The following is a 25,292-nucleotide window of genomic DNA, read 5'->3' on the forward strand; positions in this document are numbered from 1 at the left end:
GTAATCTTATATAAGATAAGGTGGTGTAATCTTTAAGATGATAAGGTGGTGTAATCTTTAAGACGATAAGGTGGTGTAATCTTTAAGACGATAAGGTGGTGTAATTAAGATGATAAGGTGGTGTAATCTTATATAAGATAAGGTGGTGTAATCTTTAAAATGATAAGGTGGTGTAATCTTATATAAGATGATAAGGTGGTGTAATCTTATATAAGATGATAAAGTGGTGTAATCTTATATAAAATGACAAGGTGGTGTAATCTTATATAAGACGACAAGGTGGTGTAACCTTATATAAGATGACAAGGTGGTGTCATCTTATATAAGATTATAAAATGGTGTAGTCTTATATAAGATGACAAGGTGGTGTAATCTTATATAAGATGATAAGGTGGTGTAATTTTATATAAGATGATAAGGTGGTGTAATTTTATATAAGATGATAAGGTGGTGTAGTCTTATATAAGATGATAAGGTGGTGTAATCTTTAAGATAAGGTGGTGTAATCTTATATAAGATTATAAAGTGATGTAATCTTATATAAGATGATAAGGTGGTGTAATCTTATATAAGATTATAAAGTGATGTAATCTTATATAAGATGATAAGGTGGTGTAATCTTTAAGATGATAAGGTGGTGTAATCTTATATAAGATTATAAAGTGATGTTATCTTATATAAAATGATAAGGTGGTGTAATCTTTAAGATGATAAGGTGGTGTAATCTTATATAAGATGATAAAGGGATGTAATCTTATATAAGATGATAAGGTGGTGTAATCTTACATAAGATTATAAAATGGTGTAGTCTTATATAAGATGACAAGGTGGTGTAATCTTACATAAGATGATAAGGTGGTGTAATTTTATATAAGATGATAAGGTGGTGTAATTTTATATAAGATGATAAGGTGGTGTAGTCTTATATAAGATGACAAGGTGGTGTAATTTTATATAAGATGATAAGGTGGTGTAATCTTATATAAGATTATAAAGTGATGTAATCTTATATAAGAAGATAAGGTGGTGTAATCTTATATAAGATTATAAAGTGATGTAATCTTATATAAGATGATAAGGTGGTGTAATCTTATATAAGATTATAAAGTGATGTAATCTTATATAAGATGATAAGGTGGTGTAATCTTTAAGATGATAAGGTGGTGTAATCTTATATAAGATTATAAAGTGATGTTATCTTATATAAAATGATAAGGTGGTGTAATCTTTAAAATGATAAGGTGGTGTAATCTTTAAGATTATAAAGTGGTGTAATCTTATATAAGATTATAAAGTGATGTTATCTTATATAAGATGATAAGGTGGTGTAATCTTACATAAGATGATAAAGTGATGTAATCTTATATAAGATGATAAGGTGGTGTAATCTTATATAAGATGATAAGGTGGTGTAATCTTACATAAGATTATAAAGCGATGTTATCTTATATAAGATGATAAGGTGGTGTACACACAAACATCAGACTTGTATTGCAGGTTTAATAATCTCACAATACAAAATAATAATCCATAAAAATGCCCCCAATAAAAACCCACGCTATTGTTTTTATGAACAAAGCACCGCTGTGTCATGCTAGCGGACGTGCGTCGCATCTTCTTTAGCGTGTTAGCATTTCTATTGTTGAGCCATTAAAAAATTATTGATTGAGAATGAAAAAATAAGCGTATGAATATTTCGTATAATATTTTTAAAATATTTTTTTTGTTTGGTAAAATTGAACAACTGCTTTATACAAATATGTGTAAACAATATTTCAATGTAAAAAAAAAAAAAAAAAAAAGTGAAAAGGATTAATATTGTGGAAAATACATCAAAAGCGTATGGAAGTCAGTTTTCCCAAATCCGGAAAGAAAAAAAACATCCCAAGGCTAAATTGGAATTATGAAATAAAAGTTGATAAAAACTTCCAAATATTTCCCGCAAAAATCCTGTTAAAAAAGCGTGTAATATAAATCAATACAAATCGTATATTATAGTATATATATAGTATATTATAGTATATTATAGTAAATAGGAAGGACTCTTTCTGTGTATTTGAAGTACTATTTCTAAGTATTTATGTACTTGTTTTGTTGATGTACCTGAGCCCCGTGGTGATCACAACAAAGTGATGGGATTGGTTCCTCTCAGATCCTGAGATCCTGGTCTCCTCATGCGGTTGAGGTTAGTGGAGGCAAACCTTGGCTTGGGGTTGGGGTTGGGGGGGTCAAAGGAAAGCCGGACTCGACGCCGAGTTCTTCATGTCCTACAGAGAAGTTTCCTTGGATTCTGGAACTACCGGCTTGAAGGTTAAGATCTCTGTGAAGGTGTGACCTGAAGAAGAACCAAATCCGTTAAAACTAGTTCGGTATTTGGTCCAAGTGTGTTTACGCTAGCGTTCGGGGCCCCCCCCCCTGTACTTACGTTTCCACTGTTCCAGGGGTTGGTCCGTGTTGTCCTGCGAGTGGTCATACGGCTGAGCCTCAGTCTCCTCCTCGGGTTCCCGGAATTCTGAAAAGTACGGCAGCAGTAGGGCGTCCGCCGCCGATACTCTGCTACCCGGGTCCAGCAGAAGCATGCGCTCCAGCACAGACACCGCTAAAACACACAAGTGGATGGGTGGGTGGGGGCGGGGTCACATCAACCTTGCATCCTGGTGGTCACTAACGAAGTGGAAAAGATGAACCTGCAAGCCCCACCTTGTGGTTTAGTATTAGGGAACACCTTCTGAAGGTCCTTCTTCTCAACCTTCTGAAGACTTTTGATGTAGCATCTGGCCTGGGGAATAAAATGCAACCAAAAAGTCATACGTGATGCTGAGGATCCATTTATGAACGCCAAAATTTAACTCACATCCTCCGACTCGAGTTCCGCGATAAATTCCTGACAAGGCGTTCCTGTGATCTTCATGATCTCTGTCAGCTGATTGAGGTCTGGGTAAAGAGGTCAAGGATGGAAAAGAGTAGTTCTAAGCATCCTTGCGAGTGTGCCGAGTCAAAGGATACGGTCGTTGCCCCGAAAAAGAGGCTTTCCCAGCAACATCTCCGCCATGATGCAACCCACTGACCAAATATCCACTAAGGAAGAAGAAGAAGAAGAAGATACTGGTCAGAAGCAGCACAGCTCACAGGCGCCATGTTGGGGGGCCCTCTAGTGGGCAACGCTAGGCGTTACAAGTGAGAGGGGGAGACCAAAAATGATGTAACACAGGGGTGTCCTGGTGAAGACCACACCGGGATTGAACATGTGATGTGTTCTTCTGGAACTTGGGATCCAGGACCCAAAAAACTTTATTTAAAACTATTATTATTATAAAATGAAATTATTGTCCCTCATGATATTTTTTTTTATATTTTGACAATATATTATATTACAGCTTTTTTCCATTTATGCTGTTGTTTTTTTCTATTTTTTTATCGACTATTTCCACTTTTTTCAGTCAATTCCCTTGTCATAATTATCAATTTATTCCCATAATATTTTGACTTTATTCCCATAATAATGTAAATTTTTCCCCTCAACCTAAAATGACTGGTACAACTATTTTTTAAATTTATTATTAGTTTATTTTTTTAACCATTTTATTTTGTTTGTTCCGACTTTAAAATACAAATTTTTTTTTTTACTGTTATTAACATTATTTAGTTTTGGTAAACTGGTACAACTTTATTCAGTTTTGTTTGTTATGACTTTAATATACAAATTTGTCTTTTTTTTTGCTGTTATTAATATTATTTAGTTTTAGTAAAGTGGTAAAACTTTATTTACTTTTGTTTGTTTTGACTTTAAAATACAAATTTATTTTTTTTTGCTGTTATTAATATTATTTAGTTTTGGTAAACTGATAAAAACTTTATTTACTTTTGTTTGTTACGACTTTAGAATACAAATTGATTTTTTTTGCTGTTATTAATATTATTTAGTTTTGGTAAACTGATAAAAACTTTATTTACTTTTGTTTGTTACGACTTTAGAATACAAATTAATTTTTTTTGCTGTTATTAATATTATTTAGTTTTGGTAAACTGGTACAACTTTATTTACTTTTGTTTGTTATGACTTTAAAATACAAATTGATTTTTTTTGCTGTTATTAATATTATTTAGTTTTGGTAAACTGGTACAACTTTATTTACTTTTTTTGTTACAACTTTAAAATACAATTTTTTTTTGCTGTTATTAATATTATTTAGTTTTGGTAAACTGGTACAACTTTATTTACTTTTGTTTGTTACGACTTTAAAATACAATTTATTAATTTTTTTTGCTGTTATTAATATTATTTAGTTTTGGTAAACTGGTACAACTTTATTGTTTGTTATGACTTTAAAATACAAATTGATTTTTTTTTGCTGTTATTAATATTATTTAGTTTTGGTAAACTGGTACAACTTTATTTACTTTTGTTTGTTATGACTTTAAAATACAAATTGATTTTTTTTGTTATTAATATTATTTAGTTTTCTTGTAAAATTCTATTTTTGGGCCATTAACAAAACCGCTGTGGGCCGCAAAAGGCTCCGGGGCTGCACTTTGGACACCCGTGTCTCACACTTACACAAGTTAGTCAATGAATTAGTCGGTTGATGAACCTTCCTCCTGTGCCTTGCTAATGAGCACTGAGATGCAGGCTACTGCAGTCAGGGAATGAAACCATGCAGGAATAAGAACTTCTTCTAGAGAAGAAGAAGAAGAAGAAGACGTGAGCCGTCCGGACTTGAGTTCACCTGCCAAATATTCAATAATCATTCTCTCCACTTCCAGCCATTCAAGTTCCGGCCTGTTCACTGGATCTTTGCAATAAAGTTTTGGTAGTCCAAGATCTGGCAGAGTCCCTTTTGCATCCATATCTCATATCTCCATTACCAGTCTGGGTGTAGTGCATCCAGCTCAGGATGACCTCCGGGGCTCGGTACCAGCGGGTCACCACGTACCCCGTCATCTCGCTGTCCGCCTGCCGGGCCAGACCAAAGTCCAAGATCTGCTGAGACATGCGTGAGTGGTTACATCACAACCCACAACGAAACCCCACGCTTTTGAGACGTTTTTGGGCGAATATTGTTAAATATTTGTGTTAATATTTTTGTTTTATTTTTGGAGGACACAGATCGTGCTCGGGCCACGAAGGCGTGGACGGTTTGTACCTTGAGCTCGCAGTCTTGGTTAATAGCCAGGTTTCCTGGTTTGAGGTCCTGCAAAAGTCCACAGGAGTGACTTTAAACCGGTTAGGAGTTAGTTGATGAGTTAGTTGACAACACAAGTTAACTCACCCTGTGAATGATACCGGCAGAATGGATGTACTGCAATAAAAAGAGGACAGTAGAAACAGGAAATGGGGTTAAAGGTCACGCCTTGTATACAGCAGAAGGTCCAATGAGAGGTCTTCACCTTTAACCCCTTGAGAATTTGATACACCAGATACTGAATTCTTTCTTCAGACAGCCTCTGCAGTTTCATGAGCTTTCCCAGGTCTGTTCCCATGAACGGCATCACCAGGTAACTCAAATAGAAAGCGAAAGTAAGAGAAGCAACTTCAAAAGTACTGTAAACAGTATTATTGGTACTTACAAATCATGGAATTTGTCCAAAGACAGGTCTGAAGTGAAGACATCTACTAGACCAATCACCTGCAGCGAGCATACAGATGCTAACGTTTACGATAGTCGAGCAAAATAAGGAAATATTCCGTCTTACGTTTTCATGTTTCATGTGTTTCAGGAGCCGAAGTTCTCTGTAGGCTCGCTTGGCAAAGAGCTCCGACTGGAAAGGCCGATAGAGTTTCTTGATGGCCACTTTGCTTCTCGTTCTGGAGTCCACGGCTGAGCTACAAGAAGGAAAAAGAATGAAAACATGTTCCAATTTAGCCAGCAACCTTTATACCGTCTTTTTCAATGCAAACCCGTCTCCTCCATATCTCGGCGGGATCTACGATCGCTACGCGTAGCAAAACGGTGCTCAAGCTAACAGCTGCTAAACAATGGAGGAAAGGGCAAACGACAAACTAGAAAGTTAGCCGCTTGCTAACTTGCTTAAAAAACAATAGTAATAAATAAAGCATTATTAAATACTAAAAACGTAGCAGACGACACAGAGCTGACGTAACTAGCTTGCACCTGGGCGCCGCCATCTTGGAACACGCATCTCATCCAGTCTACATCCATATATATATATATATATATTTATTTATTTATTTTTGCAAAAATTAGGTTGAAGAAAAACTAATATTATGGCAATAAAGTAAAATTTTATGGCCATAAAATATTATAAAAATAATATTAAAATAATATAAAAATAATAATAATATGAAATATTATGACAATAAACATGATGATTATTTAAGAAGAAAAAGAGCAATCTATAAACAATATACGCTTTTGACTTACATCCCAAAACTGAGCTGAATTTTTTTTTTGGCAATATATAACTTAGCATATGAACTTAGCATATCTAACAAAAATAACTAGCTTGCACCTGGGCGCCGCCATCTTGGAACATGAGACCGCCGCATCTCATCCAGTCTACATCCATATATATATATATATATTTTTTTTTTTTTTTTTAATTATTATTATATTTTTTTTTGCAAAATTAGGTTGAAGAAAAACTAATATTATGGCAATAAAGTAAAATTTTATGGCCATAAAATATTATAAAAATAATATAAAAATAATAATAATAATAATAATATAAAATATTATGAAAATAAACATGATGATTATTTAAGAAGAAAAAGAGCAATATATGAACAAACAATATTCATATATTCAATATTAGCATGTATACTGACAAAGTACTACATGTGTACTGCATCTAAGTGTTGATTTGTGGTCAGGCCCATATGTTTCTATGTGCAGCATATTTATATGTCAGGAATGCACCCCCACCCCCCCCCCCACCCAACCCCCCATGATGCATTTTGTGGGAGTTGAGTTCTTTATGGTGTGATTGGGTGTTTGAAAGTTAGCCCCGCCCACTGTGTCAATCATTGCTAACAAAGATTTCTGAGTAGTTTCCATGTATTTTTTTACGATTAGAATTCAATGAAAAAGTAATTTTAGGGTTGTAAATGTCACGTGATACTAAAAAATATATATATATTTTTTTATATGACGTCCCTTTGTTGAAACTAAAGTGATATAATGTGGTTGCTAGGCTGTATAGCACCATCTGTGCCTCCCTGGAAACCTCTTTGTTGGCACGGAACTCCACGAAAGAAAAATGAAGCCTTAATTCGGACTTTGTTGGTGTTTCTGTACCATTTTTGTTCCCATTGTACTCACCACACGGTTCCGTACGCCCCGGTCCCCACCTGCTTGAGATCACGGTACCTGTCCGGAACTTCCCATGCGGTTTTGTTGATTTCCTGTCGATAATATCCCGGCCTGACACGTTTGGTCATGACTGCTGAAGACTAAAAAAACCGACAATTAAAAGTTTGATTCTTATTTAGTCGTCCAGTCCACTCAGAGAGCTACAATAAGTCCATTGCTTCGGCTCCTGTAAGCTAACCTATGATCATTGCGCGTTGGTGCGCAGGCGCTGAAGCGGACTCGCCCGAGTCGGCCCGAGTCAACCCGAGCCACTCCCGACTCCTGAGCCAAGGTGAAACACCCGGAAATTGCTTAACGCGGCACTGCGATGGAGGCAACTTCCGTTTTTTTTTTTCACTAATTCTACTTATCATTGTGTTCACATACAATATTTATTGTTTTGAATGGCTTTTGTTTTTTATTTAGGTTTCATTTTTCGTGATGATTTCAGACCTTCTAAATCCAGGATGAAATATTAGAGCCTTCTGGACATTAGTAACAACCCTAGAGTCACCTTAACACTCATATGACCAAATATGGACATATAATCAGAGTTGTAAATTATATAATTTTAAATAAATAATATAATAAATAAATAATTATATATAATATGTATAAATTATATAAATAATTATATAATAAAAAAGTGGTGATATTACAAGATATTACAATTGTACATTTGGGAAAATAGGAAGGCAACTTTCCTCTTGCTTAAGACAAGCTTTTATTTATTATGTGGCAGCAAAACAGTACATCTGAGTATACAGATTAGCACGTCTAGCACTCACTTGCGCCCCCCCCCCTGCCCGCCCCACATGCCAAAGGTCACATCAGTCCCCCCTTTTCATAGCTGTCTCGGGCCAAGTTTATTCCCGAGTGCAAAGGTCATTTTTTATTGTACATTTATGACTTTATTTTCAATATCTGGGTCAATATCAATATCAAGTGATGTCACATAGCATATATTGTTGCATTAAATACTCCTTAAATTCTTCATAAATAAGTGTGTTGAGAAAAATATTAAATAAACTATCTTCATGATCACCAAACTAGTCAAAAATATTTATTTCTAGTTATTTCTAGTATTGGCCACCTCTTATGTATTCAGTGCACACACATTAAAAAAAAACAAACAATCAAAAAAAGTCTCCAAACTGCTTGAAATAAGTCGACTGCCAGGTTGGCTCTTGCATGTAGCTTCATGCAAACAAGTGCGGGGGGGGGGGGGGAAGGGAGGTGTCGAGGACTTGCTTGGACATGAAAATTATGTGAAAAACACACCTTGGATTGTCTCCTTGGCGAGGAAAAAGTCAGCTTGCTGAAGATCAGAGCCTGCGTGGCTTTACTTAACCAAATGTTTATGTTGTAAAGAACAATTCATTTGCAGCCGGGGACGCCGTTATGTAACACAAACGCTCTTCGGTGAGGATGAACTTTGGGATGAACTCTTGTTAGGATCTAAAGAAAATGTGCCATCTTCATGTCATAAAACGGGGGTCCCAAACATGCGGCCCGCGGGCCAAATGTGGCACGCAAGGACACTACTTTGAGGCCCCCGCCTTGATATGAAAGTTTAATGTTTGATACGTATGCTGTATGGTGTCATGTACCCGGAAAAAATTGTTACGTTTTAATTAATGTTCATGTTAAAAGGTTAAATAACTGTTAATAGTTATCCTCCCTATATGTGTGGAAGTGGTAAGTTTTTGGTGTTTTAAGTTAAAAGGAAATAACTTGGAGGCTACCGTTTAGGTCGCTAGCGCTCTAGTTTGCGAGTTAGCATGTGGCTAAAGACGCTGCAGTTGCGCAATATGTTGTAAATAAAGAGTATAAATGTGACTATAATTGTGTTTTGTCATGTCTACAGGGCTCTAATAATTTTTTGTTAATTTTAATGTGGAAAAAATAATTTGTCTACCCACCAACTATATGTGGTTTCTTAAGTTTTTATTTGCCCTTTTATTATTATTATTATATTTGTTTTTTATTACTGTGATTGATTTTCTTTATTTTTCATCTTATTTTGTGTAGAAAAATAAAAATTAAGATATTTGAGAACAGTGGAATGTTTTATCAGAGTTTTTCTTGTCGAAAATTGGAACCAAAGCGAAGTTTTTAAATTTTTTTTGTTTTTAATAAATGCGTTTTTTTGTTTTTTTTTTGAAAACCTGATGCGGCCCAGTCTCACCCAGACCCAAGCTCCAGTGGCCCCCAAGTAAATTGAGTTTGAGACCCCTGCTGTATGGTATCATGTACCCAGAAAAAAATATTACATTTGATTAATGTTCATGTTAAAGGTTAAATAACTGTTAATAGTTATCCTCCCTATCCGTGTGGAAGTGGTAAGTTTTTTATTATTATTATATTTATTTATTACTGATTGATTTTCTTTATTCTTGATTTATTTATTTTTCATCTTATTTTGTGTAGAAAAATAAAAATTAAGATATTTGAGAACAATGGAATATTTTTTTCTTGTAGAAAATCGGAACCAAAGCAAAGTTTATTAATTTTTCTGTTTTTAATAAATTTGTTTTTTGGAAAACCTGATGCGGCCCCTAGGTAAATTGAGTTTGAGACCCCTGTCATAAAAGACGCCTAGCTTTAAAAATTGATTACATATTTTTCTTTAATGTGGTTTAGTGAAATCTCCAAGTGCAATCTTTTGTTGTGACGGCTAAAGCTAGCAAAAAAAAAATGTCTAAATCTAAAAGTGTACGTTGAGGCGCAAACCCACAGGTTTATTTATCAGCCTCAGACGGGTCCTGGGGCGGGACTTGTCGTCTGAGTCGTCATGAACAGCCATCAAGCTCCAAAACAAGGCAGGGAATAAAATGGGGTTCCGCTATCATGCTTAGAATTTGAAACATCCACTTATTTCCTGACTGCTTTGTGTCAGTGATGCTCCTTATGGGGCATTGAACCTCACGGTACCACTTCCCTGACACCTGCCCATCAAAGATATAATACAAGCTGTCATAATAATCAACAGCTGGTGGAAAATGTGGCAACTTACTATAAGCTACTTTTATAGGGCAGATGATGAAGTTCAGGGAAGTTATTTACGAAGATCATGTGACGCAGATACCCTGAGACCATGCTGGAGGTTTGCTGTCGTACGGAATGGGGTGTCTGCTCGCCGCCGCCGCCGCCGCCTCTTCCTGTTGCTCTTCCTGGACCCCGTCGTCGTCTCTCTCGCTCTGTTGGATGGCGCCGCTTTGCCCCACCCACGCGGGGGCCTCCAGACCAGGCTGGGAGGAGAAGGGCTTCTCCAGAACTTTGAGGACCCGCTGAACCTGCAGTGTAGACACGCATGGACCATCATAACTTGAATATGTCGGGATGTGGATTTATTTATTTTGCATCCCTTCATATACAGTGGCCACAAAAATGTATTTAAAAAAAAAAGGAAATATTGGAAGAACTGTATTATGATTATTTTTTATATAATTAATATATAATAATATAATAATAATATAATAATAATATAATAATAATATAATAATAATATAATAATAATATAATAATAATAAAATAATAATAAAAAAATAAAATAATAAAATACTAAAACAATAATAATAAAACAATAATAAAACAATAAAAATAAAATAAAACAATGAAACAATAATAATAAAATAAAACAATAAAACAATAAAATAAAATAATAAAACAATAAAACAATAATAATAAAACAATAATAATGAAACAATAATAATAAAACAATAATAATAAAACAATAAAACAATAAAATAATAAAATAATACACCAATAATAATAAAATAATAAAACAATAATAATAAATAATAAAATACTAAAACAATAATAAAATAATAATAAAATACTAAAACAATAATAATAAAATAATAAAATACTAAAACAATAATAAAATAAAACAATAATAAAATAAAACAATAATAATAAAACAATAATAATAAAACAATAAAACAATAGAACAATAATAATAAAATGATAAAATAATAAAATACTAAAACAATAATAATAAAATAATAAAATACTAAAACAATAATAAAATAAAACAATAATAATAAAACAATGAAACAATAATAATAAAATAATAAAACAATAATAATAAAATGATAAAATAATAAAACAATAATAATAAAATGATAAAATAATAAAATACTAAAACAATAAAATAATAAAATACTAAAACAATAAAATAATAAAATACTAAAACAATAATAATAAAATAATAAAATATTAAAACAATAATAATAAAATAATAAAACAATAATAACAAAATAAAACAATAAAACAATAATAACAAAATAAAACAATAAAATAAAAATGATAAAATGATAAAATGATAAAATGATAAAATGATAAAATAATAAAATAATAAAATAATAAAATAATAAAATAATAAAATAATAAAATAATAAAATAATAATTTCCTCCATCACTGTACCTCAGAGAAGTCTCCTTTCTCAGCAGCTTCAATTGCATTCTGGGCAATGTAGTTTCGGAGTACCACACGTGGATTGGTGCCGTCCATCACCCTCACCCTCTCCTCCTGCATGGCCCGCACATCTCCATCGCCCTCCAGTTCCTGTGCCAGACGCTTCCTGCCCCACAATGACACAACAGGAAACTGATAGTACAACCGCCAACAGCCCATTTCCTGCTGGTCCTCGCTCTCCTCCCTCTGTGTCTCACATGTAGCGTGTGATCCAGCGGGTCCACTCCTCGGTCTGCTTGGTTTTATGATCTTCCTCGCTGGTCTCCGTGAGTTCCTTCAGTTTGCTGAGTCGCTCGAGCTGCCTCGCTATCGTCGTCTGGTCTGAGATCATCTGAAAGAGCGCGGGATTGCTCTGTGCCATGGATAGCAGCATCGCCAACTGCCTGGAGGGGGAATAGCGGACAACGGTAGGAGGTTGATACTTCCATGTGGTACCTGGATCATACCATTAAAGGTACAAAGTATGAACAGTACTACGGAAGGTCCTAGGTTTTGGAAAGTTCTTTTCCAAAACCCGGCACATATCTGATTCAGAATGCTTTGGAAACATAACGGAAAAAAGTTCCGGTGGCACGGTGGTCAAGTGGTTATCACGCGGGCCTCACAGCTAGGAGACCAGGGTTCAATTCCAAACTCGGCCATCTCTGTGTGGGTTTTCTTCGGGTACTCCGGTTTCCTCCCACATTCCAAAAACATCCTCGGTCAGGGGTCTAAAACTCAATTTACTTGGGGGCCACTGGGGCTTGGGTCTGGGTGAGACTGGGCCACATCAAAAAAAAAAAAAAACGCATTTATGCTAACTCGCAAACTGGAGAGCTAGCGACCTAAACGGTAGCCTTCAAGTTATTTCCGTTCAACTTAAACAGCCAAAAACTTACCACTTCCACACGCATAGTGAGGATAACTATTAACAGTTATTTAACCTTTAACATGAACATTAATCAAACGTAATAATTTTTTCCGGGTACATGATACCATACAGCATCAATATCAAAACTTGCGGGGCGGCGCTAACATTAAAATTTCATATCAAGGCGGGGACCTCAAAGTAGTGTCCTGCGGGCCACATTTGGCCCGCGGGCCGCATGTTTGAGACCCCTGTGCTCGGTTAATTGGCGACTCCTAGATGTGAGCACAATAGGAATTTGAATGGAAAAACGATTTCACTATAAAAGCCATATTGTATATCCTTTCAAAATAAAATATTTACAAACTTGGGTGTGCAGGCTAAAAGGCCCAGGCGGCTCACCGTGGGTCCATGGTGGGTTTGTTGGCAGCTTTGAGCTCCTCCAAAGAGGCACACTGCTCCAGGAGCATCTTTGCCGCTTCTTTGACAAGATCCTCTTCTGTGCCATTTCCTCCCTCCGTGGGACAGGAGATCTGACTCAGACTGCGGAAAGTGTTGGTGAAGTCCGCTCCTGCATGGAAACGGACCGAGAAGTATGTGATATTATTCTTCTGAAAGGCAGAATTAGACGTTCTTACGTTTGATCAGAGTGCCGCTTTCAAACAAATGTACAACTTTCTATGTTAGGTGACATTTAGTACACTTTTCTAGCTCCAATACAAGAACTGTCCTCCCACTTCCGTCCTGTAGGTGGCGATCTTGTCCACTAATTAACCGAGCATGTTTTTGGAATGTGGGAGGAAACAAGGAAGAAGAACTCAACATCATTTTACGAGAATAAAGTCAAAATATGAAGTGAAAAATTTTGTTTATATGAATAAACTTATTATTGTTTTGCAAAAAAAATGTCATTTTAGTGGCATATAGTTGAAATGTTAATTTTTTTTGTTAAATTTGTAATATTATGCCAAACAAGGCATTAAAGTCATAATATTATGGGGAGAAAAGTGAGAATTTATTAAGATTATTTTTTTAATTTTAATTTTAATTTTAATTTTAATTTTAATTTTAATTTTAATTTTAATTTTAATTTTAATTTTAATTTTAATTTTAATTTTAATTTTAATTTTAATTTTAATTTTAATTTTAATTTTAATTTTAATTTGTTAATAGTTAACCTCTCTTTCCGTTAATTTTAATTGTAAGGTTAATAGGTTAATAATTAACCTCCCTGTCCGTTAATTTTAATTTTAATTTTAATTTTAATTTTAATTTTAATTTTAATTTTAATTTTAATTTTAATTTTAATTTTAATTTTAATTTTAATTTTAATTTTAATTTTAATTTTAATTTTGGTTAATAAGTTAATAGTTAACCTCCCTGTCCGTTAATTTTAATTTTGGTTAATAAGTTAATAGTTAACCTCCCTGTCCGTTAATTTTAATTTTGGTTAATAAGTTAATAGTTAACCTCCCTGTCCGTTAATTTTAATTTTGGTTAATAAGTTAATAGTTAACCTCCCTGTCCGTTAATTTTAATTTTAATGTTAATAGGTTAATAGTTAACCTCTCTGTCCGTTAATTTTAATTTAATTAAAATTAAAATAAAAATTTTAATAAAAATTTTAATTAAAATTAAAATTAAAATTAAAATTAAAATTAAAATTAAAATTAAAATTAAAATTAAAATTAAAATTAAAATTAAAATTAAAATTAAAATTAAAATTAAAATTAAAATTAAAATTAAAATTAAAATTTTAAATAACAATTAACGGACAGAGAGGTTAACTATTAAAATTAAAATTAAAATTAAAATTAAAATTAAAATTAAAATTAAAATTAAAATTAAAATTAAAATTAAAATTAAAATTAAAATTAAAATTTTAAATAACAATTAACGGACAGAGAGGTTAACTATTAACCTATTAACCTATTAACCTATTAAAATTAAAATTAAAATTAAAATTAAAATTAAAATTAAAATTAAAATTAAAATTAAAATTAAAATTAAAATTAAAATTAAAATTAAAATTTAAATTAAAATTTAAATTAAAATTAAAATTAAAATTAAAATTAAATTTTAAGGTTAATAGGTTAATAGTTAACCTCTCTGTCCGTTAATTTTAATTTTACACCCTGGACTGGTCGTCAGCCAATCACAGGGCACATATAGACAAACAACCATTCACACTCACATTCATACCTATGGACAATTTGGAGATGCTAATTAACCTAGCATGTTTTTGGAATGTGGGAGGAAACCGGAGTACCCGGAAAAAAACCCACGCATGCACGGGGAGAACATGCAAACTCCACACAGGCCGAGGGTGGAATCGAACCCTGGTCTCCTAGCTGTGGGGTCTGCACGCTAACCACTCGACCACCGTGCCGCCAAAAGGTGAAGTCAGCCATGGAATCTCACCTGTGTTGTGCATGGTTTGCATCAGCTCCGTGATCAGGATCTCATCCTCGGGTTCCTGCTTTTGCAACAAGCCCAGCTTCTTCCTCATATTATGGAGGTAGAAGTTGTTATACACATCCAAATATTCCTCCATGATAGCCTCCGCCCGGTGCGGTGGGACCTCCGGATCGAGGGCTTCTGCTAACTTGATGAGGTTCCAGCGGCAAATGGCCGGCTGGGCCTGGTAGGAGTAGCGTCCCGAGTTGTCTGAGGCGTTGCAGATGAAATCTGGATCGAACCTGATTGGGGAAGTAAGAAACAATGATGAAGAAGCGAGGTGTCCAACTCAAGACCCGCGGGCGAGATTGGAACACAATATTGTTTTTTGTGGCCCCCAGCGCTAGACCCCGAGTATGAGGATTATTAATCCATCCAGCGACTTTGGAACCATCTCACCTGTCCATGAAGCCATATGGACCGTAGTCCAGCGTCAGTCCCAGGATGCTCATGTTGTCCGTGTTCAGAACGCCGTGACAAAATCCGACACACTGCCACTGAGCGACGAGTCGAGCCGTCCGCCTCATCACCTTCATACAAATGGGAGGTCATACAAAAGTGTCCGACGTCATTAAAACCCTACAGCAGGGGTCTCAAACACGCGTCCGGCGGGCCAAATGTGGCACGCAGGACACTACTTTGAGGCCCCCGCCTTGATATAAAAGTTTAAGTTTGATATGGATGCTGTATGGTATCATGTACCCAGAAAAAATTATTACGTTTTAATTAATGTTCATGTTAAAGGTTAAATAACTGTTAATAGTTATCCTCACTACCCGTGTGGAAGTGGTAAGTTTTTGGCTATTTAAGTTTAAAGGAAATAACTTGAAGGCTACCGTTTAGGTCGCTAGCGCTCTAGTTTGCGAGTTAGCATGTGTCTCAAGACCTAATAATAGGCTCTAATAATGCTTTGTTTATTTTAAATCGGAAAAAAATAATTTGTATGTGGTTTCTTAAGTTTTTATTATTTGCCGTTTTATTATTATTATTATTATTATATTTATTTATTACTGATTGATTTTCTTTATTCTTGATTTGTTTATTTATTTTTCATCTTATTTTGTGAAGAAAAATAAAAATAAAGATATTTGAGAACAGTGGAATGTTTTATCAGAGCTTTTCTTGTAGAAAGTTTTTTAAATTTTTTTGTTTTTAATAAATGCATTTTTTTTTTTTTTTTGGAAAACCTGATGCGGACCAGTCTCACCCAGACCCGAGCTCCAGTGGTATCATGTACCCAGAAAAAATATTAAGTTTGATTAATGTTCATGTTAAAGGTTAAATAACTGTTAATAGTTATCCTCCCTATCCGTGTGGAAGTGGTAAGTTTTTGTCTATTTAAGTTTAAAAGAAATAACTTGAAGGCTACCGTTTAGGTCGCTAGCTCTCTAGTTTGAGAGCTAATCACATGACTCAGCACAAGTAGTCGCTGACCTATCCATCACATCTTCACCCAGTCTGTGACGTCAGATCTAATCCATTCGCTTTATAAACATGCGCGGTATTCAAGTGGTCGCACACCTCTCTGAAGAAAGACACGTTCCTCTCCACTCGGTCCGAGTGCTGCTGCTGCTGGATCTCGGGGTAGAACATCTCGATGACATAATCCAACATCCTCACTCGCAGCTCATCGTGTCCATAGCTCGGACCCTGACGACCGGTGAACTCATCCGCCTGCTTGAATATCTCAAAAGAACCAAACCTGTTCAGGTAGCGGACAGAAAGCAGAACCACGTTTCTACTCACGTTTCCAGGGGTAAAGAGACGTTCCTCACCTGATAAAGGTCGGTGCAATGCGGAGAACCACAGAACATCTCTCATGACGAGGGTGCCCGCTATAGTAGACGTCTCTGATGACTCGGCTGTCTGATGTGACCACAGAACCTGCTCTGGTGCTGGGGACACCCAGGAAGTGCATAGCCTCGCTGCAAAGGAACTCTCTAATGCTGGAACGGAGAACCTTGCGACCATCAGCCTGTCTACGGATTGAGAAACACAATATACAAAGTATGTTGTCAAATGTCCAGAATCTGCTGCTACTTGGGGGGCCACTGGAGCTCGGGTCTGGGTGAGACTGGGTTTTCCAGAAAAAAAAAAAAAAAAAAAAAACATTTATTAAAAACAAAAAAAATGAATAAACTTTTTTTCTGCAGAAAATAAAAACCACCACTAATTATCTCCAACCACCGATGAACATCCAGCAGCAACACGATGTTTTGGCAAGTCTCCTAATTTGCTTTAAAAAAAAAACAAACAATGTACAACGTAATTACAAACAATCAATAACCTATTCAAGCAAAGTAGATCAATTATGATGATAATTTATTTATTTATTAAATTTATTAAAAAATAAAAAATAAAAAAAACTTCGCTTTGGTTCCAATTTTCTACAAGAAAAGCTCTGATAAAACATTCCACTGTTCTCAAATATCTTACTTTTTATTTTTCTTCACAAAATAAGATGAAAAATAAATAAATAAATCAAGAATAAATAAAATCAATCAGTAATAAATAAATATAATAATAATAATAATAATAATATATATAATAATATATATAATAATTATTTTTTTCAGGGTGTTTAGCCACATGCTAACTCGCAAACTAGAGCGCTAGCGACCAAAACGGTAGCCTTCGAGTTATTTCCTTTCAACTTAAATAGCCAAAAACTTACCACTTCCACACGGATAGGGAGGATAACTATTAACAGTTATTTAACCTTTAACATGAACATTAATCAAACGTAGGGGCCTCAAAGTAGTGTCCTGCGGGCCACATTTGGCCCGCGGGATGCGTGTTTGAGACCCCTGAATTAAATCCATTATGCTGAGAGCTGTTTAGGGGATGTGCAGGTCTAAACTGGTCCAGTGTCATTGTGACTAAGCACAAAAGTGTACCTGGAATAAGGCGTGAGACCGGCTCCCTTCACTTGAATCTCCCATCGGCCGCTCGGGTTTTCCCGGAGCAGTTCGGGGTCTTGGTTGGGTGGCACCCTGACCTCCCCCAGATAGCAGGCGGCTCCGTCGCCCAGCTGGCCGGCGAACTGTCCGAACTGGTGGCCGCAGTAGCAATGCGCAGCGGGCTCGGATCCAGGCATGACTTTAGAGCCACTGAGATAGTCCGCCCCGAGAGGGTCGTCCATGACCTCGTCCTGGTCGAGCCCCAGCAGAGCCAGAGCTCCGTGAGACACCGCTACAAAGCGAGGCTTGCTCAGCGGCTGCGGAGTAACCCGGGAGAAACAAGCTCCTTTCACCTGTCGTACGCCATCTTCCTCGCTGGGGTCCACTGGAAGTTTCTTCAGGGCGACATTGTCAAAGTCGAGCCGCTCCAGCCGGGAACGAGTCACGGCAAGACCCATGTCATCCATTCCGACTGATAGGAACCTAAATGCGGGCACACGTCGTCTGAAAATCCTTTCTATGATTGGTCGATGTACTCCTAGCGCCATTAAACTGCTGTGACGCCCATCTGTTGACTTGTCTGGCGCATTTACAGGACTTCTTCGTCATGCTTTCATAATCCGGAAGTACCGGCGGAAGTGTGTGCGTGTGGTGTTACTTTGTTATTCGTCCGGTCGGAAACAGACGCTATGAGAAAACAAAGGAATACGCTGTGTTTTCTCATAGCGTACACGTTAAGCTTGCATTTAATGACCATATTTGAACATTTTGTTTAGATGTAATGTTAATGTTTCAGCATTTAATTACCACATTTGAACATTTTGTTTAGATGTAATGTTAGTGTTTCAATGAGAATATTACGTATAGAGAAAATGCCGGAAAATAAAAATGGTGTTTCACAAAAATGTGTGTGTGAAATAAATAGCACACACACATATATATGTATATATATGTGTGTTTTTATGAAACACCATTGTTATTTCCCTGCATTACCTCTTATATAGCATGTTGAATCACCAGCTACATTTAAAATAACAATTTACAAATATTTTTAATGTCACAAATCTGCCATATTACCATTCGGTAGTGCAATGACAAAAAAAAATGCATATAACCTTGCAGCTGCATCGACAGGCACTTGTTTTTTTTTTGACATAGGCAAGACCGTGAATGAACATGGAAATTTTTTTTTTTTTTTGTCATGCCAATCAGTCTTTCGATATATACTATATGCATTTTAAATTATAGGTATTTCAATATTTGTAAAGAAATTCATAATTATTTTTTTTTAAGAGGTGGAAAAATATATTATGTATATTCATTTATGTTATGTTTATATTTCCTGCACCATCCTTTACGAACATTTCATAACTAGTTCATAAAGTGCTGGCCAATTACCAAAAATAATGAATTCAGAAATAATGAATGGTATTTTTGTACATCTTAAAATATACAGGTTTTTCACAAATGAGGAGAAACAGTACTGTGTAGGTTTCTTTGGCAGCACAGCCCTTCCAAGTCCAAAGATGTACCAAAGTGAAACGTGGGCCATCTCGGCCCCCCCCCCAGAGGTCCTTGTGGGCTGATTGACCCCTTCACCTCCTCGTTTAAGGCCATTGGTAAAAGATGCAGTTTTCACGAATCAACCCGTTCACCCGTGATGTCAAGCCGGGGAAAGACGTAGATTGTCCACAACCGATCGAACAGTGGATGAAGACAGTACGGCTCGAACCAAACTCCTTCCGGCACGGTAGCAGACAAATCCCAGCATTCCCATCATGACGCCTTTCATAACCGTTCGTAAAACCCAGCCAATCTGAGAAGGTGGCGCCACGCTGCAAAAAAAAAAAAAAAAAAAAAAAAGCAATGACTATGACAAGAGTTTTTTTTTCGATTATTGAATGTGATGATAAATAACTGTACCTCATGATCTCGCTGACGTTGAGATACTCATCCCAGTTTCTTTCGATGCCGGGCACGTGGCCCATTCCGACAACTCCGACTACAACAGCAGGCACTTCTAAAAGAGAATATAATGTTACTCTGGGGCGGCACGGTGGTCTAGTGGTTAGCGTGCAGACCTCATAGCTAGGAAACGATGGTTCAATCCCACCCTCTGTGTGGAGTTTGCATGTTCTCCCCGTGCATGTGTGGGTTTTCTCCGGTTACTCCGGTTTCCTCCCACATTCCAAAAACATGCTAGGTTAATTAGCGACTCCAAATTGTCCATATGAATGAATGTGAGTGTGAATGGTTGTTTGTCTATATGTGCCCTGGGATTGGTGTACCCCGCCTCTCGTCCGAAGACAGCTGGGATAGGCTCCAGCGGTAGAAAATGAATGAATGAATGTTACTCTGCATTAAAAAAAAACAAAACAAACATAAATAATGACAATGAACTATAACTTTTTCTGTGAGCTAATTTTCCTCAGAAAATTACAAAATTATTGTAAAAATTCTTGTAAAATTCGGACTTAAGAAAAAAAAAAATTCGGACTTAAAAAAAATAAATAAATAATAAATAAAAAAATCGGACTAAAAAAAATGAATAAAAAAATAAATAAAAAAATTCGGACTTTTTTTCGTTAAGATTACAATAGTTTCTTCTTCATGTTAGGACTTTACTCTTGGGAAATTACTGCTGATTTTCCCATTTTTTATGCTTTTTTTTCTTGTTAAATAATGACAATGAACAATGAATCTAGAACTTTTTCTGTGACCTAATTTTCCTCCGAAAATTACAAAATTATTCTTGTAAAATTCGGACTTAAAAAAAAAAAAAATTCGGACTTAAAAAAAAAATCATAAAAAAATAAAAAAAATTCGGACTTTTTCTCGTTAAGATTACAATTGTTTCTTCTTCATGTTAAGACTTTACTCTTGGGAAATTACTGCTGATTTTCACATTTTTTATGCTTTTTTTTCTTGTTAAATAATGACAATGAACCTATAACTTTTTCTGTGACCTAATTTTCCTCAGAAAATTACAAAATTATTCTTGTAAAATTCGGACTTTAAAAAAAATAATAAATTCGGACTTTAAAAAAAATAAATTAAAAGAAATTAAAAAAAAATTCTCGTTAAGATTACAATTGTTTCTTCTTCATGTTAAGACTTTACTCTTGGGAAATTACTGCTGATTTTCACATTTTTTATGCTTTTTTTTCTTGTTAAATAATGACAATGAACAATGAATCTATTACTTTTTCTGTGACCTAATTTTCCTCAGAAAATTGCAAAATTATTCTTGTAAAATTCTGACTTAAAAAAAAAAAATTCGGACTAAAAAAAAAAAAAATAAATAAATACAAAAATCCGAATTGTTTCTTCTTCATGTTAAGACTTTACTCTTGGGAAATTACTGCTGATTTTCCCATTTTTTTAATGCTTTTTTTCTTGTTAAATTATGTGCCACTAAAAAGAACCCACTACAAAACAAGTGCTAAAAAAAATGACTCGGAATATAAAACCAACGAAAACGGTTGCAAAACAGTACGCTACTTACTCTGGGCATTGGGAGGAACCTCCACACAGCGCGTCGCCTGGCGCAGTGTGTGCGTGAGGTAGATGTCTCGCTCAGCCACGATGGTCTGGTGAAGAGCTGGGAACTCGCCGATCATCTCCGACATGGTCTGTTCCAGCAGGTCCTTCTGTTTGCACTTCTCGACGTCCTCCTTGCTGAAACGTGACATCAACGCAGCGTTTTATCTTGAGATGCGTTGCCATGCGGCAGATGCAGTTGCAGGTTGGACGTGGATTTTGATGGTGCAAAAGTACCTGATCGGGTCTGAAAGAAAGCAAAGACCCCAGGCAAGACGGGCCTTTTGCCACAAGCTGAGAGCAGCAATGGCTCTCTTGAACGTGACGGGGATGGGTCTGTCTCCCAGGTGAAACTTACAGAACGGCACACGCCCAGCCTGGGTGTAAGAAGACATCCAATTCAAGCAAAAAAAAAACTAAAACTTGTGTGCGGGAAAGCAGTTTCAATGTTTCACCTCTTTGAAAGCTTCCCGAAACTCCCCTCCGGGAGCCATTCCGAGCTGCTCGGTGATGTGAGCGGAAACTTTGAGGAGCAGAATCTGCATCAAGCCGGACATCAAGCCATTCTGACGGACAAAAAAGAACAAAATTAAACAGATCAGCTTCATTGAAGGCACATTTGATATGTAAGATGTCCAGGTTGTCCACATGGCTTCTCTGGACCCCGTGAAGGCCTCACCTGCTTGATAGCCTGCTGGACCTTATCCAGGTTAATGTCTTTGGCTTCCTTCAGTAATGTATTCTCATCCATCTTCAACATGGACACCCTGTACTGGCACAACTCCACCACAACCACATCTGGCTGCACGGCACGGATTGTCTGCATGAGGGAGAAGAAGAACATCCCGATGATACAGAAGGACCTGCTGGAACAGACCATGTCGGAGATGATCGGCGAGTTCGCAGCTCTTCACCAGACCATCGTGGCTGAGCGAGACATCTACCTCACGCACACACTGCGCCAGGCGACGCGCTGTGTGGAGGTTCCTCCCAATGCCCAGAGTAAGTAGCGTACTGTTTTGCAACCGTTTTTGTTGGTTTTATATTCCGAATAATTTTGTAGTGGGTTCTTTTTAGTGGTACATTCTAACGCTATAATTTAACAAGAAAAAAAAAGCATAAAAAATGTGAAAATCAGCAGTAATTTCCCAAGAGTAAAGTCTTAACATGAAGAAGAAACAATTGTAATCTTAACGAGAAAAAGTCCGATTTTTTTTATTTTTTTATTATTATTATTTTTTAAGTCCAAATTTTTTTTTAAAGTCCGAATTTTACAAGAATAATTTTGTAATTTTCTGAGGAAAATTAGGTCACAGAAAAAGTAATAGGTTCATTGTTCATTGTCATTATTTCACAAGAAAAAAAGCATAAAAAATGGGAAAATCAGCAGTAATTTCCCAAGAGTAAAGTCTTAACATGAAGAAGAAACTATTGTAATCTTAACGAGAAAAAGTCTAAATTTTTTTATTATTATTATTTTTTAAGTCAGAATTTTTTTTTTTAAGTCCGAATTTTACAAGAATAATTTTGTAATTTTCTGAGGAAAATTAGGTCACAGAAAAAGTAATAGATTCATTGTTCATTGTCATTATTTAACAAGAAAAAAAGCATAAAAAATGGGAAAATCAGCAGTAATTTCCCAAGAGTAAAGTCTTAACATGAAGAAGAAACTATTGTAATCTTAATGAGAAAAAGTCTGAATTTTTTTATTTTTTTATTATTATTATTTTTTAAGTCAGAATTTTTTTTTTTTAAGTCCGAATTTTACAAGAATAATTTTGTAATTTTCTGAGGAAAATTAGGTCACAGAAAAAGTAATAGGTTCATTGTCATTATTTAACAAGAAAAAAAAGCATAAAAAATGGGAAAATCAGCAGTAATTTCCCAAGAGTAAAGTCTTAACATGAAGAAGAAACAATTGTAATCTTAACGAGAAAAAGTCCGTTTTTTTTTATTTTTTTATTACTATTATTTTTTAAGTCCGAATTTTTTTTTTTTAAGTCCGAATTTTACAAGAATAATTTTGTAATTTTCTGAGGAAAATTAGCTCACAGAAAAAGTTATAGTTCATTGTCATTATTTATGTTTGTTTTGTTTTTTTTAATGCAGAGTAACATTCATTCATTCATTTTCTACCGCTGGAGCCTATCCCAGTACAACTCTTGGATTGAGGACTATTACATTGAACAGATCCTTGTCTCGGCACCTGGAGAACACGGACCCAGTGACTTCATAAAAACTGCATAAAAAAAAAAATAAAATTAGAAATTGTCTCACCGTGGCTACGTCCCTTTTGCTGCTGTCGCTAAAGTGGGCGGTGCCCACCAGGTACAGAAGACTCCCATCGGGGGACACAAGACGGGTCACCGTCTCCGGCAGCTCCGGCGACGACTGCCGCCGCTGGGCTCGATACTGCCATAGCAACTCCATCGCTTCACTGTCGGCTGGACACAATATTTAGATTCATTCATTCATTGTCTACCGGGCCAGCCAATCACAGGGCACACATAGTCAAACAACCATTCACACTCGCATTCAAGTCATCAATGAACCTAGCATGTTTTTGGAATGTGTCTCCTTGCTGTGAGGTTCACTCGACCGCCGTTTATTATTGTGGTTGCAAATTACAGTGGTAATTATCTTACACAGTCCTGGAGGAAGGCAAGGTGGTGCATCTTCTAATGGATCTTCTGCCGGTCCCACAGAAGCATCCTGTGACCATAAGTGATATAGGACAGTTTCAATGTAAAATAAGTACTTCCAGTTTGAGGATGAATGCTAGCAAAGCAGTTACACCAGGGGTCTCAAACTCAATTTACTTGGGGGCCACTGGAGCTCGGGTCTGGGTGAGACTGGGCCGCATCAGGTTTTCCAAAAAAAAACAAAAAAAAACGCATTTATTAAAAACTAAAAAATTTAAAAAATAAATAAAATAATTATGATGATAATTTATTTATTTATTACATTTATTAAAACAAAAAAAATTAAAAAAAACTTCGCTTTGGTTCCAATTTTCTACAAGAAAAGCTCTGATAAAACATTCCACTGTTCTCAAATATCTTAATTTTTATTTTTCTTCACAAAATAAGATGAAAAATAAATAAACAAATCAAGAATAAAGAAAATCAATCAATAAGTAATAAATAAATAAATATAATAATAATATAATAATAATAACGGCAAATAATAAAAACTTAAGAAACCACATATAGCTGGTGGGTAGACAAATTATTTTTTCACATTAAAATTAACAAAGCATTATTAGCATTAGCATTATTATACTTTTTTTTATTTACAACATATTGCGCAACTGCAGCGTCTTGAGACACATGCTAACTCGCAAACTAGACAGCTAGCGACCTAAACGGTAGCCTTCAAGTTATTTCCTTTAAACTTAAATAGCCAAAAACTTACCACTTCCACACACATAGGGAGGATAACTATTAACAGTTATTTAACCTTTAACATGAACATTAATAAAAACGTAATAATTTTTCTGGGTACATGATACCATACAGCATCCGTATCAAACTTGCGCGGGGGACGCACTAACATTAAACTTTCATATCAAGGCGGGGGCCTCAAAGTAGTGCCCTGCGGGACACATTTGGCCCGTGGGCCGCGTGTTTGAGACCCCTGAGTTACACAGTCCCGGCTTGAGAACGTCTGCCAAAAACACAACCAAAACACACACACACATACACGTACAAACCTCAGAATTGTTGTCTCGGTCCATACTCGAAGATCTTCAAACTGTG

The 25,292-nt window shown here is 35.6% G+C and overlaps 3 protein-coding genes across 5 annotated transcripts in view; all 3 read right to left on the reverse strand.

Moving 5' to 3' along the window:
- Positions 1-1,471: 1,471 nt before the first annotated feature.
- mapk12a (mitogen-activated protein kinase 12a) lies at positions 1,472-7,583 on the reverse strand. The gene is made up of 12 exons (XM_058086895.2): positions 7,281-7,583; positions 5,695-5,824; positions 5,569-5,627; positions 5,389-5,500; positions 5,271-5,300; positions 5,145-5,192; positions 4,867-4,981; positions 3,007-3,078; positions 2,855-2,934; positions 2,701-2,779; positions 2,426-2,599; positions 1,472-2,335 (listed from the first exon to the last, which is right to left on the reverse strand). Exons 1-12 carry the CDS (start codon positions 7,397-7,399, stop codon positions 2,268-2,270), a joined length of 1,086 nt encoding a protein of 361 aa, XP_057942878.2. The 5' UTR covers positions 7,400-7,583; the 3' UTR covers positions 1,472-2,267.
- Positions 7,584-8,759: 1,176 nt separating this feature from the next.
- Positions 8,760-18,640, reverse strand: selenoo1 (selenoprotein O1). The gene is made up of 9 exons (XM_058086894.2): positions 17,992-18,640; positions 16,870-17,073; positions 16,616-16,796; positions 15,494-15,624; positions 15,059-15,336; positions 13,040-13,208; positions 11,988-12,173; positions 11,740-11,896; positions 8,760-10,606 (listed from the first exon to the last, which is right to left on the reverse strand). Exons 1-9 carry the CDS (start codon positions 18,540-18,542, stop codon positions 10,373-10,375), a joined length of 2,091 nt encoding a protein of 696 aa, XP_057942877.2. The 5' UTR covers positions 18,543-18,640; the 3' UTR covers positions 8,760-10,372.
- A 328-nt stretch (positions 18,641-18,968) lies between these two features.
- Positions 18,969-25,292, reverse strand: part of trabd (TraB domain containing) — a 6,807-nt gene continuing 483 nt past the window's right edge. For all 3 annotated transcript variants that reach the window (XM_058087058.2, XM_078791136.1, XM_058087059.2), the window contains exons 2-10: positions 25,247-25,287; positions 24,180-24,246; positions 23,812-23,978; positions 22,214-22,354; positions 21,990-22,100; positions 21,772-21,911; positions 21,500-21,672; positions 19,918-20,014; positions 18,969-19,829 (exon numbers count right to left, since the gene is read on the reverse strand). In XM_058087058.2, coding sequence (XP_057943041.2) covers positions 19,658-19,829; positions 19,918-20,014; positions 21,500-21,672; positions 21,772-21,911; positions 21,990-22,100; positions 22,214-22,354; positions 23,812-23,978; positions 24,180-24,246; positions 25,247-25,270 — 1,092 coding nt within the window. In that variant the 5' untranslated portion in view covers positions 25,271-25,287 and the 3' untranslated portion in view covers positions 18,969-19,657. The remainder of the gene's footprint in view (positions 19,830-19,917; positions 20,015-21,499; positions 21,673-21,771; positions 21,912-21,989; positions 22,101-22,213; positions 22,355-23,811; positions 23,979-24,179; positions 24,247-25,246; positions 25,288-25,292) is intronic.

The sequence above is a fragment of the Doryrhamphus excisus genome, linkage group LG6 (genome assembly GCF_037039965.1).
Source record: "Doryrhamphus excisus strain RoL-2023G ecotype Guam linkage group LG6, RoL_Dexc_Guam_v1.1, whole genome shotgun sequence".
Lineage (NCBI taxonomy): Eukaryota > Metazoa > Chordata > Actinopteri > Syngnathiformes > Syngnathidae > Doryrhamphus > Doryrhamphus excisus.